The following is a 13,036-nucleotide window of genomic DNA, read 5'->3' as shown; positions in this document are numbered from 1 at the left end:
ACGATATTGTTGAGCCACCAAGTTAACCAACCCTAGAGTTGCCCTAACTTGGGACCTTTAATATGGGAGGTAATACCTTTTTCTTATTGTTTAAAACAATAGAGAGAGAGTTTTGTTTTCTGTGAATTGCAACCAAAGGCATACTGATTGAAACACTTTGAGTATAGGTCTTAGGAAGCTTAGCAAGCAAAAAACAAAACTTAAAATCCAGAAGGAAAAAGACTGACAAATTTGACCTTACAAATTTTAATTGTTTGCCAAGAGATAGAAAAAATGAAGTTAAAGGGCAAGCAACAGAATGGGACAAAAATACATAAAACATGTTCAAAAGGCATACATATCTTTTATGGACTTATATCCAGTATATTTTAAAACTTTTATAGAGTAATTAGTTAAACAAAACACAAAGCATTGCAAAAACGGGCAAATAATATCAACTATTGGTAAGGACTGGACTTTGGGAAATGGCCTCTGTCCTGTACTGTCAGTAGAGATTCGAATTGGAAAAACTTTTTTGGAAAGGCAATTCATCACTCTCTAATAAAATTTAAACTTCATGCACCCTTGTTCTTGACCAAGTAATTTGACTTCTAGAAATCTAGCCTACAGAAATTTTAATATGTGTGCTCAAATTTCTCTTTTTACAATTTACTATTATTGGAGATGAAATGTTTATGTGTACGCAAGAGAATAAATTGTAAAAATCAACTAAGAAATTACTTTTGGCTCTTAGAATTAATAATAATACGGAAACATGTTACAAACAATGACCCCAAAATGTAATTTTACACAGAGAGCCATACTACATGAAAAGTAAATGTAGAGTCTTAGCTATACTACTACTGGAGATTCTATTACACTATTATATATACTACTATAGTACACAGCATTCTAAATTAATATTGCTTGATCAGACTTATACAATATTGTTGGAAAATTATCTGTAAAGTAGAAATCTATAAATCAAATAACTTACATCTTAATTTCAGAGTTGGTTCCTCCATTCTTAAAAACAATGGCCATTTTATACTAAAAGTCAGAATATTCAATATTTGTTTTAGGAAATATTCTGACATTATTAATGCACAGTCTTCAAATATTTTCTCCCACACAACTGCTACATAAAAATTCAGTCAAATGGATTCAGTCCTACGGTTTTTGCACTTATATTTTAAAAAGCAGACATATTAAGGTACAGTTCATTCAAAGTTATAGTAATGTCTTGGTGACTGCTCTGGTGACACCAGGGTTGAATGTTTCATTAAATACCTCACTAAGTATTTATTTTTCATATGTATCCATTAGCTGAATGAGACCTATCAAAACATCTTTTCAGAGAAAACATTAGTGAATAAAATGTTCATGTATCAGAAACTCAGCAGAGTTTAAATGCGGCAAAAATTAAAAAAATAATCAGTGGGTACTATTTTGATTTCTCTTCAGACTTTATGGACCCTTTATGATGTCATTAGATGATATTTAAATTAATAATTCTTGAACCAAGACTCGTCATATTTGATATGAGTCAATATATCTATTTTTAAAAATAGTTTTTAAAATTTTCAATTATAGTTTATATGAAATATTATATTAGTTTCAGGTGTACAACATAGTGATTAGACATTTATATATTAATAACTTATGAAGTGATCAGCTCAATAAATCTAGCACCCATCTAACACCATACATAGTTATTACCATATTATTGACTATATTCCTTATGCTATTCCCTACAGTCCCATGACTATTTTGTAACTACCAATTTGTACTTCTTAATTGGTTCCCTTTTATTACTTCTGCCCCAACCGCCCTCCCAACTGGCAACCATTAAAATGTTCTCTGCGTCTATGAGTTTCTGTTTTGTTTGTTTAGATTCCACATATAAGTGAAATCAAATGGCATTTGTCTTTCTCAGTGTGACTTACTCTACTCAGCACAATACCCTCTAGGTTCATCCATGTTGTTGCAGATGGCAAGATTTCATTTCTTTTTTATAGAGTAATATTCCATTATATATATGTACCACCTCTTCTTTATCCATTCATTCTTTGGTGGACACCCAGATTGCCTCCATATCTTGGGTATTGTAAATAATTCTGCAATGAAAATATGGGTGCACATGTCCCTTCAAAGTAGTGTTTTAGATTTCTTCGGATAAATACCCAGAAGTGAGATTACTGGGTCCTTCTTTGTCTCTTTGTTATAGCCTTTGTTTTAAGGACTATTTTGTCTGGTATAAGTATTGCTACCCCAGCTTTTTTGGTTTTGTTTCCATTTTCATAAAATTATATTTCTCCATCCCTTTACTTTCAGTTTGTGTGTGTGTCTTTCGATCTGAAGTTAAGTCTCTTGTAGGCAGCACATGTAAGGGTCTTGTTTTCTTATTAATTCAGCCACCTTATCTCTTGATCAGAGTATTTAATCCATTTATATTTAAAGTAATTGTTGATAGATATGTAGTCATTGCCATTTTACTATTCATATTATTTATTTATTTTCTCTTCTTTTCTTCTTCTTGTTCTCCTCCTCCTCCTCTTCTTATTCTTATTCTTCCACCTTATTCTTATTCTTATTCTTCTTATTCTCCTTCTTCTTAAAGAAATCCCTCTAACGTATTTTGTAATACTGGTTTGGTGCTGATAAGCTCCTTTAGCTTTTTCTTGTCAGGGGAGCTCTTTGACTTGTCCTTCAATTCTAAATGATACCTTATTCAGGGTTATAGGCCCTTGCTTTTCATAACTTTGAATATTTCCTATCAATCCCTTCTGGCCTGTAAAGTTTCTGTTGAGAAATCAGCTGATAGTCTTATGAGAGCTCCCTTGTAGGTAACTGCTTTTCTCTTGTTACATTTAAGGTTCTTTGTCTCTAAGCTTTAGCATTTTAATTATGATGTGTCTTGGTGTACGCCTCTTTGGGTGCATCTTGTTTGGAATTCTTTGTGCTTCTTGGGCTTATATGTCTATTTCCTTCTCCAAGTTAGGGACTTTTTCCCTGATTATTTCTTAAAAATAGGTTTTCAATTCCTTTCTCTCTCTCTTCCCCCTCCAACATCCCAATGATGCAAATATTGGTATGATGGATGCTGTCCCAGAGGCCCCATAAACTATCCTCATTTTTTTGGATTCTTTTTTCTTTTTGCTGTTCTGATTGTTTTCTGCTACTTTATCTTCTAAATAGCAGATTCGGTCTTCTTCTGTTGATTCCCTCTAATATATTTATTTCAGTTATTGTATTCTTCACTTCTGACTGGTTCTTTTTTATGTTTTCTCCCTCCATTTTCATGTTTCCTATCTTTTTGTTGAAGTTCTCCCTGAGATCCTTATGCACCTTTATAACCAGTGTTTTGAACTCTGTGGCTGATAGATTGTCTCCATTTTGTTTATTTCTTTTTCTGGAGCTTTGTTCTGTTCTGTCATTTGGGACATGTTTCTTCGTCACCCCATTTTGTCTGCCTCCTTGTGTTTGTTTCTATGTATTAGGTAGGGCTGCTATGTCTCCCAGTCTTAGTAGCGTGGCTTTATGTTGTAGGTGTCCTGTGGGGCCCAGTAGCGCAGTCTACCTGATCACCTGAGCTGGGTGCACCAGATGTGTCCCTTGTGTGGGTTGTCTGTGTTCTCCTGCTGTAGTTGAGCCTTGGTTACTATTATTTGCACATCAATAGGAGCGATTGACCCTCAGGATGACTGGCTGTGAGGACTGCCTGTGACTACAGAGGAGAAGTTGTTGTGCAGGGGCTGACCCTATAGTGCAGGATTCGAATTAGTAGGGCTCTGGTGCCTGCCTAATCTTCCCTTTGGTTGTGTTGCCCATGAAGGCAGCTGGGTGGTGCTCCAGCTAAGTCCAAAGCAGGACACTGGGCGTGTGGGCCCCAGGGTCTCCTGGGAGGGGCCCTGATACAGGCCAAGCTCAACCAAAATGCAATCCACAAATGGAAGCCACCTGTGCTGGGCATGGAGGTGCCTGGGAGAGGCCAAGCCACCAACCAAGGCTGGATGCTGCTAGTGCCAGGATTGGGGCAGCTCAGCAAGACAGACAGGGCATGCCAAGGCCAGATGCTGCTTGTTTGGAGTTTGTTAATCTTTGAGAGGTTTTAGGACAGTCTACAGCATAAGCCAAGATGGTCTATTTTTATGGAAAAGCCACTGGAAGTGGCTTGGGTGGGCCTCCAAGTTGGGCAGGGCGGGATCTCAGAGAATCACCAGGGCAGAGAAAACAGTGTTAGCCAAGTTGGTGGAGACTCAGAAGTGGTGGCCGCCTGCATCTGCACACTGGGAGAGAGAAGGACTCAACAAAGGAACAATGGCTTCTGCCAGCACTTGTATCTGGGAGAAAGCCACCCATCCAGCCCTTGCCCTGAAGTCAGACAATTCAGTTCCTCCTTATATGTCACTGGCACCTTCTGAACTGCTGCCCCACAGTTGGAGCTCAGAGCGAGTGAGTCAGTCAGCAAGTAAGTCCATGCACGGGCCCTTTAAGAGGAATGCCTGAGACTCCAGCAGCCCTCCGTCTCACTCAGCCATAATCTCCACCTGTTTTTACAGCCTGAAGTTGTGGGGACTTCTTTTCCTGGCACTGGAACCCTGGGCTGGGGACATGGCATGGGACTGGGGCCCCTTGCTCCTCCAGGGGGACCTCTGCAGCCAAGATATCCCTCCCAATTTTAACTGCCACATTTGGGTTTGGATCTCCAGCCGCTTCTGCATCTCTGCCCCTTCTACCAGTCTTGAGGTGGCTTCTTCCATATGTCCTTAGTTATAAGACCCCAGTTCAACTAGACGTCAGATGATTCCCAATGATGCTTGTTCTGTAGTTCAGTTGAAATTTTGATGTGGTCGTGACAGGAGGGAAGCATAGTGTTTACCTACTCTGCCATCTTGTCTGGTACTGCAAGATCTCTAATGCTTTTATCAAAATACTCTATTATAAGACTTAAAACAGCCATATGGCTCTTTTAAAAAGTAATAATTTCAAATATTCTTCTTGAGTCATAGGACCAAGAATAACACTGATTAGTAAATGATTTGCAAGTGCTAAATATCATGCAGAATATCTTTGAGGCTGCTTCCCTGGCCAGTCAACTTCTACAGTTTCTTTTCAGAAAAACTGAAATCAACCATTGTTCTAATTGGTTAAGTATTTAAAGTACTAAGAAAAAGTGTTCTATGATAACTTTCTCTGTACAATGAAGTTTGCTTGCTCTTTCAATATTAAATATTCAGCCCAATAACATAATGAAAACCATTCTCACCTTTTCCAAAAGCAGTTGAGATAAATTCTGTTGTTGCCTGTCTTGAAAACACTCATAAAGTTGGAGCAGCCTAGCACATAATACTTGTTCTTGATTGAAGAGAGGATGATGGCTAAATTGCAAACCCACAATGTTGAGATCTAGCTGGTACATTTCTCTTTGACCTTCCATTTTCTTCCCAATAGAGCTTTCTAGATCGGATTTTACTGCCTTTTAAAGAAAATATGCACACAAAATTAATTTGATGCTATTTCTTTTAAAAGTACAACTAACTTTTCCATATAAAGGTAATGTGTTAATTTTAAGAAAGTTGAGAGATACAGAAAAGCAAAAAACAATTTGATTCTTCTTCCTTGAGTATTATGGCCCTTGATTTCATATATTTATGTGACATCATTATAATCATCTTGCTAGAAATTATTATCATCTACCTTACTATTGTGTGCTGGTAGAGGTTGGACTTTCAAGTTGTAAGCCCCCAAATGATTTCCTATAGGAACAGTAAAACAAATGGTGTTTACAACTGTTGAGTCAATAGTTCAACTATATGATGATATAATAGTCAGCTGTGGGCCAGAGTTAAACCCTTACTAAAATGTTTTTCTAAAGTGAATATGTTGGTAATCCCCTGGAAAATTCCCAAGAGAGACCTGGACCGTCTAAGCAAATGCTACCTTATTAGGAGTCCATCTTTCTTTATTAATGAGACTGTCTCCATTTGGATACCAGATTGCCCCTAAATTAGTTGAAGTCTGTAGGCCTCAAGTTATATGCAAAATGATTCAACTATGTTTTAACACACTACTTTGAATTTAAGCACATATACTTGAATATGCATGTGATTGGTTTTTAGTGATATAATTTGAGAGGACTAGTAGGTTACTTAGCATGTATAGTCTAATTCACAAATAGCTAGCCATTCCCAGTAACAGCCATGGCTGCATCCACTTAAATAGAAGAGCCGAAGTCCTCTTTCTGAAGCAGTCTGGTGTCACTGGAGAGGGCTTCCAGTCTGTGCAATTGTTTTATACCTGCTGTTACACTGAAACAATTGCTGTCCCACCTCTGGCCTGGTATGGCAAATCCAGTGCTTTTCAAGGACTGTATGTCACCAGTATGATGCCTACATCTCTCCTCTCTACTTTCTCCTGAGCTAGGAATCCTCCCCTTTTCCCTCACTGGGTTGAAGGGAGGCAAGAGAAAAGCCATAAAGCTTTTTTGTTTTGTTTTATTATTATTGTGTTTCTATTCTCTATGTGAGGGTCAACTCAGGAGAAAACCATCTCTTAATCCCATCTATAAGGTTTAGTTAATCAGTAGGAAATTGGCCAGGCTAAACCACCAAGGAAATATACAATCAAATTATAAATGAAATTTTGGAAATTAAAGTTGCTAAGCTAGAGATGCCTGTCTTGTTAAGCAGATTCAGCACTGGTTGCATAACTAACTGTGTTGCTTACTTTCTTTGGGTTTCTATTGGAGTGACTCAAGCCTCTGCCCTTGGTCCTGTCCTATTCAGTACCTACTGACTGGTGCTCAGAAGCCAAATAAAAGTATTTGAGATGGTGGAATATCTAACAACAGTCAAAAGAAATGAGTTTAAAATGGAAAGCAGAAGCTAAAGGTAGAAGTGACCTTAGGCTTCAAATATTTGAAGAGCTGTCACATAAATGAAGTACTTTATGAGTTTCTTATGATCAAACAAGGTCAAATGAGTAATAGTGACCCAGGAGGCAGATTTTAATATAATACACAATCAATAAACAATTATAACTGGCTAATACTGGGATGAATTCTCTTGGGAGGTGGTAAGCTCCATGACGCTGGTGATTAAGTGAACTTCTAGAACGAGATAAGCATGCTAGAACAAAAGCACGAAGATCTCGGCAACAATGACTCAAAGCTTGGTAAAAGCACAAAAACATCCAAGCTGATGACATGTGTAAAATCTCGGCAACTATGTAAGAAGGCTAGAAGGAGTAAAACTCATAGTCAAATCATCATGCAAAACTAGTCAGCAAATAACAAGCAAATAAGGCCCAGGGGTTGTACAGACACAACAGGGTAGTGAAGTACCTGGCAGAGGCAGCAGCAAAGAGAGGAATCTGCTACTCCGGCAGCTATTATCTCTCCTACCGTTCCCCTTATATGTATTTATTCTGGTGAAAACCCCCAAATAAGCATTGCCTCCAAGGCTGGCTGGGCAGAATAAAAAAATGTAGAGACGATAGAAGGGAAAAGCAGGCAAAGGCATTTGTCTGACACAATTTCCAGAATATTACCTGTTAAGGATACTACAGAATGAATTGTAATACTCAGTTTAGATGTTTGGTGAAGTGACATATACATTTATTTCCAACTCTAAGAGTCCATCAAATACTGAAATTGTACTTGGATGATACACTAGAGGAAAAAGTTACTTGTTCAGCCCAGTGGTTTCCAACTTGAGATTCTGGATGTTGACAAAGGTTAATCTGGGTGGTGGTTCATATTTCTCCAAAAATTGTATATTTTTCATTTACTTGTTATCATCCCTTTGTTAATTCACTCATTCAAGTATTTACTCATTCAACAAACTGCCATTGTTTCAAGGACCTCTCTCCCCAAAGCAATGGTCTCTGATACTTATGTTAAAATATCTGTGCTATATCTTGAGTAAAATAAAAATAATCCTATGTCCTGCTATCTAGAGATAATTATTAACTTTGATATATTTTCTAGTCTTTTATCTATATACACATATATGTATTCATACTTGTCCATTCATTGATAAATTGATTTTTATAAAATTAGGATCTTATATAATTTTTCATTCTGCTTTTATTCACTTCACATTTTATTTTGAGCATTTCTGCATATCATTATATATTCCTCAAAGCATAATTTTAATGGCTAACATTTCATAATAGTTTTAACATTATATTACTAGACTTATTAATATCTTTGGACGGTGAATTAACACCACAAAAACGTAAGTTATAATTGACATTACAAGAATTCTAACAATAATTCCAAATAAACTGTTGTTGGTTACCTTTCTGTATATGGTCTTTAGTGCTGGATTTAAAGATTCCTCATTTATGTTTAGTCTGAAATTCCATGAATGTCTAACAGGTGAAGGTAATGACATTATTTCAGCACTTTGTTCAAACCAAAATATTCCCTATCAAAAATATGCACAGAAACATAGTAATTCAATAATACATTAAAAACAAGTATCGCATACTCTCAGTGAGTGGTTTGTTAGCTGTGCACTTGCCTCTTCTAGTTTAAGCAGGCGATTTTCCACTTTGTTGCAGGTCTTTTTATATATTTCTGGCTTTCTCTGAATATAGAATCCTTCATCTTCTAAAATGCGTGGTATCCTATCTTTTGGCAGTTTACACCGGTTGACCACTTAATAACAAAACCTATATATTACTTGAAAGTCTGAAATATTAAACTGGTATTGACCAAACAAGAAGCAAAAGGGAACTATCGTGTACCCTACCACTAAAGTCTAGCAGAAAGTCTGAATATACACATTCTTTCTCTCTCTCTCTCTCTCTCTCTCTCTCTCTCTCACACACACACACACACACACACACACACACACACACAAGTGAATGAGTTATTTTAACCGATTCCCTTAAACTCAGAGAAGGCATGGGGAACAAATATAGAAAACATTCTATAATTCTAGGTCAATACTTTTTATCTATCCAGTATACAAAGAAACTATTATCCTTTAATACGATTCATTAATGACTTGAATATTTTACTGTAAAAGAACTTTACCTGGAGAACTACTTGGCACAAAAATATTTGCCTGTTGTTTTTTTATTTGTTCTTGACCATCTTCATATTCAGCAGCTTTTATTTCAAGTAAATCTGGAAAAATTACTTCTTCCATACAATCTTCATCTGGGCCTTCAGCAAAATTTTGTAAATTATCACCAAGTGAAACATGTTTATGATAACTATCATCTACTGGTCTCTGTTGAATACCAAAAAGAAAAATAAGTATACATGTTGGTTTCCAATGGTTAATATACATATAAATGAAATGCACCAGAACCTTGCTATGAATTGTCTTTCTGATCCATGCCACCCAGTTCAAGATCAAGCTGAAACGGTGTTATAAAGAAATTTCATTGAACATAGAGGAACTCACTTAAGGCTTAATGTTATACAATATGATTTTTCTATAGTCTTTCCTTGTAATTCTCAATGAAAGACAACTGAAATAGAATTATAATTGAAGCCCCTCCTCTCCTATGGAAAATGTTATGAGATTTTGGACTATGATATTTCAACCACTGAGAATTCACAGTGTAGGGCAAAGTTCAGAGACATCAGGCCATGTGGTATTAAACCCTATATTTTTTTCATCATTCAGAAAGCAGTAGTACCTAAAGTGATTGTGGAGCAGCCATGCTGTTTTCTGGATGGTATTTAAGAAAGAAAAGATTCAACATAGGAATCTATGGCAAAGTTACTATAGTAAAATTCTAAAATATGCTATATATAAAAGTTACAAACAATCTGAATATAGGTATTGAAACAGATATATTACTAAATATAAAAATGCATACTTTTATATCATGATCAGATATTTCATGAGTTTCTTCACACAAAAAAAAAATCAAGAATTTATTTTGGATGACTTTGTTTAACTTGAAATTCACATATATTGAAAGAGAGAATGTGTGAATCATACAAATAAAAATCCCTCGATTCTCAAAAACATATATTTAGGAGTAAATAATTAAATAAAAATAATTAATCACAGAATTCCTTTGAGTAGAGAACTTTACATGACCTTGATCAGCTCTTACAAAATTAACATAGCTAAACATTACATATTTTCATACCAAGTCATCGTGTCATCATACGCTGTCTCCTACCCGTCATGAAATCAAGAAAATATTTTATATCCAGAAATCTTTTTGGTATCTTTTTCAGAATTCAAACAAGGTATGGCACTGACATCTAGAAGCAAGATTTGGGGGATTCCACACAGGAGATTTCTTTGAAGACTCCAATCACAGATAAAAAGGGGCTGTTTGTTCTGGCTGGAGCCCCCATTATCAATCTTCCTTCATAGCACCCCTGGTGTGGGCCAGGGCTTTCAACTTGCCTTCAGAGCTAAGGTCTGCCCTGATGGATGAGTATGTCAGGCTCTCATGTCAAATCCCTTTTTTTTATGACCATATAGGTCTCTTTTGTGAACCCTACTCTATTCAACTTGCTTATATTTTCAGCCCAAGACAAGACTGTGATCACAACCAATATAAACCCCATCTGACAACTATTCCTCACTTAATCTAAGGCTAGCTGCTATCCCAGATCGCCTTCTTGGTCTTTACTACGCAACTTACAGCAGAGCAGTGTCTGTGCTGTTAGCTTGTTGTGGGACAGGGAGTGTGAGGTCAGAAGGCATTCCCCTAACCCTCCATGCATAAGTCTAGAGGAACACATCTGTGGTAAAAAAGAGATAATTCCCCATCTCATAGGAACATGCCTTGTTAACTGTGGTGTGATAAGCAGAACTATCTGAAAGTAACCTTGGACCTCACTCTGGGTTGCCCAGACAACATATTTGAGACCAGGACTCCCCTTTCTCTGAGAAGGAAGGGGCCGCAGTCAAACTCAGCCTCCCTGTGATGAGGACAGTAGCTTCCTACGGGCCCCAAAGTCACCAGGTGAAAGGCACATGACTTTTCCAAACAACTCGATAAACAACTTGCATTTAAACCGGGATCTTCCTTGGACCCAGGTAGCTTATTTTTCCCACTGACCTAATTTCTCTCATGCCTGCCCTCTGAGAAGGAAAAGCAGCCATAACCACAGCGCCTGACCTGGCGTGCTCTCTGCTGGGTGGACCTGCTCACTTTCCCAGAAAAGCCCATTCCTTAGTCCGATACCAGGGGGCTCTAGGAGGTCGGATGCCTTGGCAGAACATGCACATGTTTGATACTCACTTATTCAGTATGCATTCAAATATTCATTGAGTGCATTATATGCTCCAGGAAAAAAATAAATACATAGACATAGATATATCTGCTGGGTGGTGATAAGTGTTATAATAAAAAAGCAAATAAGGGGATGGAGAATGCTGGCTGGGATGGGTAGGTTGGGGGATACTATCTTAGACAGGATTGTCAGGCACGGTACCTTTTATAATGTATCATTTGAACACAGACCCAAGGTAGTGAGGGAGAATGCATGAGGATAAGGGAGGAGCTTTCTAGACAAATAAAAGGTACCAAGTCGCTGAGGCAGGCGCATGCTATGAAGAACGGGAAGGAGGCCAATGAGGTTGGGGGGGAGAAGGGAGATAAAGATCATGTTGGCGTTGGAGGCCCCTGTGAGGACTTCAGCTTTTATTTTGAGTGAGACAGGAAATCAGAAGGGGTAAGCAAAAGAACGGCCTGTGTTATATTTTAATGGGGCCACTTTGACTGCTGTATGGTATAGAAAATGGACTGTTGAAGCAATAGTGAAAACAGAGGGAGGCTATGGCAATGATTCAGATGAAACAGTAAGGTGGTTTAGACCAGGGTTGTGCCAGTGGTGGTGGTGAAAAGTGGATCAGATTCTTGAATACTTGGAAGTTGAACCAACAGGATTTGTGATTATTTGGAGATAAGGCATGTGAGTAAAAGAGGGTCCAAGGATGACACCAAGGTTTGGTTGAGAAACTAGAAAAATGAAATTGGCAGACGATGATTCTATTTACATAAACGTCTCTGTGTGTGCTGGTATAAGCATAGAGAAAGGTATGAAATATGATAATAGTCATTTTTTTGGGGCAATGGGATTTCACATGATTTTTTATTTTCTTCCTCATGGTTTTCTGCATGAATTTTTAAATAATGTATATACTTTGTTTAAATTTTTAAAAGATAAAGCCCTTTTTTGGGGGAAAAACCAACAACAAAGAAGGAATAAAAGGACTTGAGCAGGATGCAAAGAAAGGCGAATGGAAGGCACTGGGAAGTAAGAAGGCAGGCAAATGGGGGTCCAAAAGTGACTCCAAAAGAGGCCCTGAGGGGTTTGGAAATGATTGAGAAGTGTCCAAAGACAGACAGAACTCTGGGGAATAAGGAGGTACTGGGAGAGGGGGCCCAAGGAAACTGTGGAGAGATCTGAAGGTAAAGTGGAAATGAAGAATATAGAGGAACATGAGCAGATAGGGCATCCAATGCGAGAGACTGCCAAACCAGGAGGATACGGGGAAAGACTAGTGGGGCTGCTAGTGTTGGAGGAAAGGCCAACCAGGGAATAACAGGAGGGGCTGAGGGGTTTGAGAGGAGCTCGGAAGAAGTGATAGAAATTAAAAGGCTCTGGGATGGGACCAGAAGGAATGAAGAATGGGGAATCCATGGAGAGTAGTGAAAATTATGAAGAACAATGTGGGGCACTTGGAGAGGACAGGAAGAACAAAAGGAAAAGAAAACAGGCTTTGGAAATGACAGACTATACTTCCCAGCTCTATCAATGTTTAACCCTCTGTGCCTCAGTTTCCTCAACTATAAAATAGAGAGATGATAATAATGCCTGCCTCACAGGATTACTATGAGGATTGAATGATACAATCCCCTTTAAAAACTTAGTATATCATTGGGCATCCAGTAAGCACTCAATAAATGTTAGGAATTACTATGAACAGATTCTCAATTCAAAGAGAAGAGGTGGCTCAAAAATAAACATTTCAGGGCCGGCCGAGTGGCGCGATGGTTAAGAACTCGCTTGGGATGCCAGAGGGCCCCGGTTCGGATCCCACATATGAGGGCCAGTGACACT

The 13,036-nt window shown here is 37.9% G+C and overlaps 1 protein-coding gene across 1 annotated transcript in view; it reads right to left on the bottom strand.

Annotated features, from left to right (window-relative positions):
- Window positions 1–5,183: 5,183 nt before the first annotated feature.
- Window positions 5,184–13,036, bottom strand: part of LOC109380954 (uncharacterized protein C10orf131) — a 23,649-nt gene continuing 15,796 nt past the window's right edge. The window contains exons 6-7 of the mRNA XM_019639088.1: window positions 9,026–9,224; window positions 5,184–5,458 (exon numbers count right to left, since the gene is read on the bottom strand). Of these exons, the coding sequence (XP_019494633.1) occupies window positions 5,361–5,458; window positions 9,026–9,224 (297 nt within the window). The 3' untranslated portion in view covers window positions 5,184–5,360. The remainder of the gene's footprint in view (window positions 5,459–9,025; window positions 9,225–13,036) is intronic.

Source organism: Hipposideros armiger, unplaced genomic scaffold, assembly GCF_001890085.2.
Source record: "Hipposideros armiger isolate ML-2016 unplaced genomic scaffold, ASM189008v1 scaffold_42, whole genome shotgun sequence".
NCBI lineage: Eukaryota > Metazoa > Chordata > Mammalia > Chiroptera > Hipposideridae > Hipposideros > Hipposideros armiger.
The sequence above is the reverse complement of the archived record's forward strand: the minus strand, read 5'-3'. Positions and strand labels throughout refer to the sequence as shown.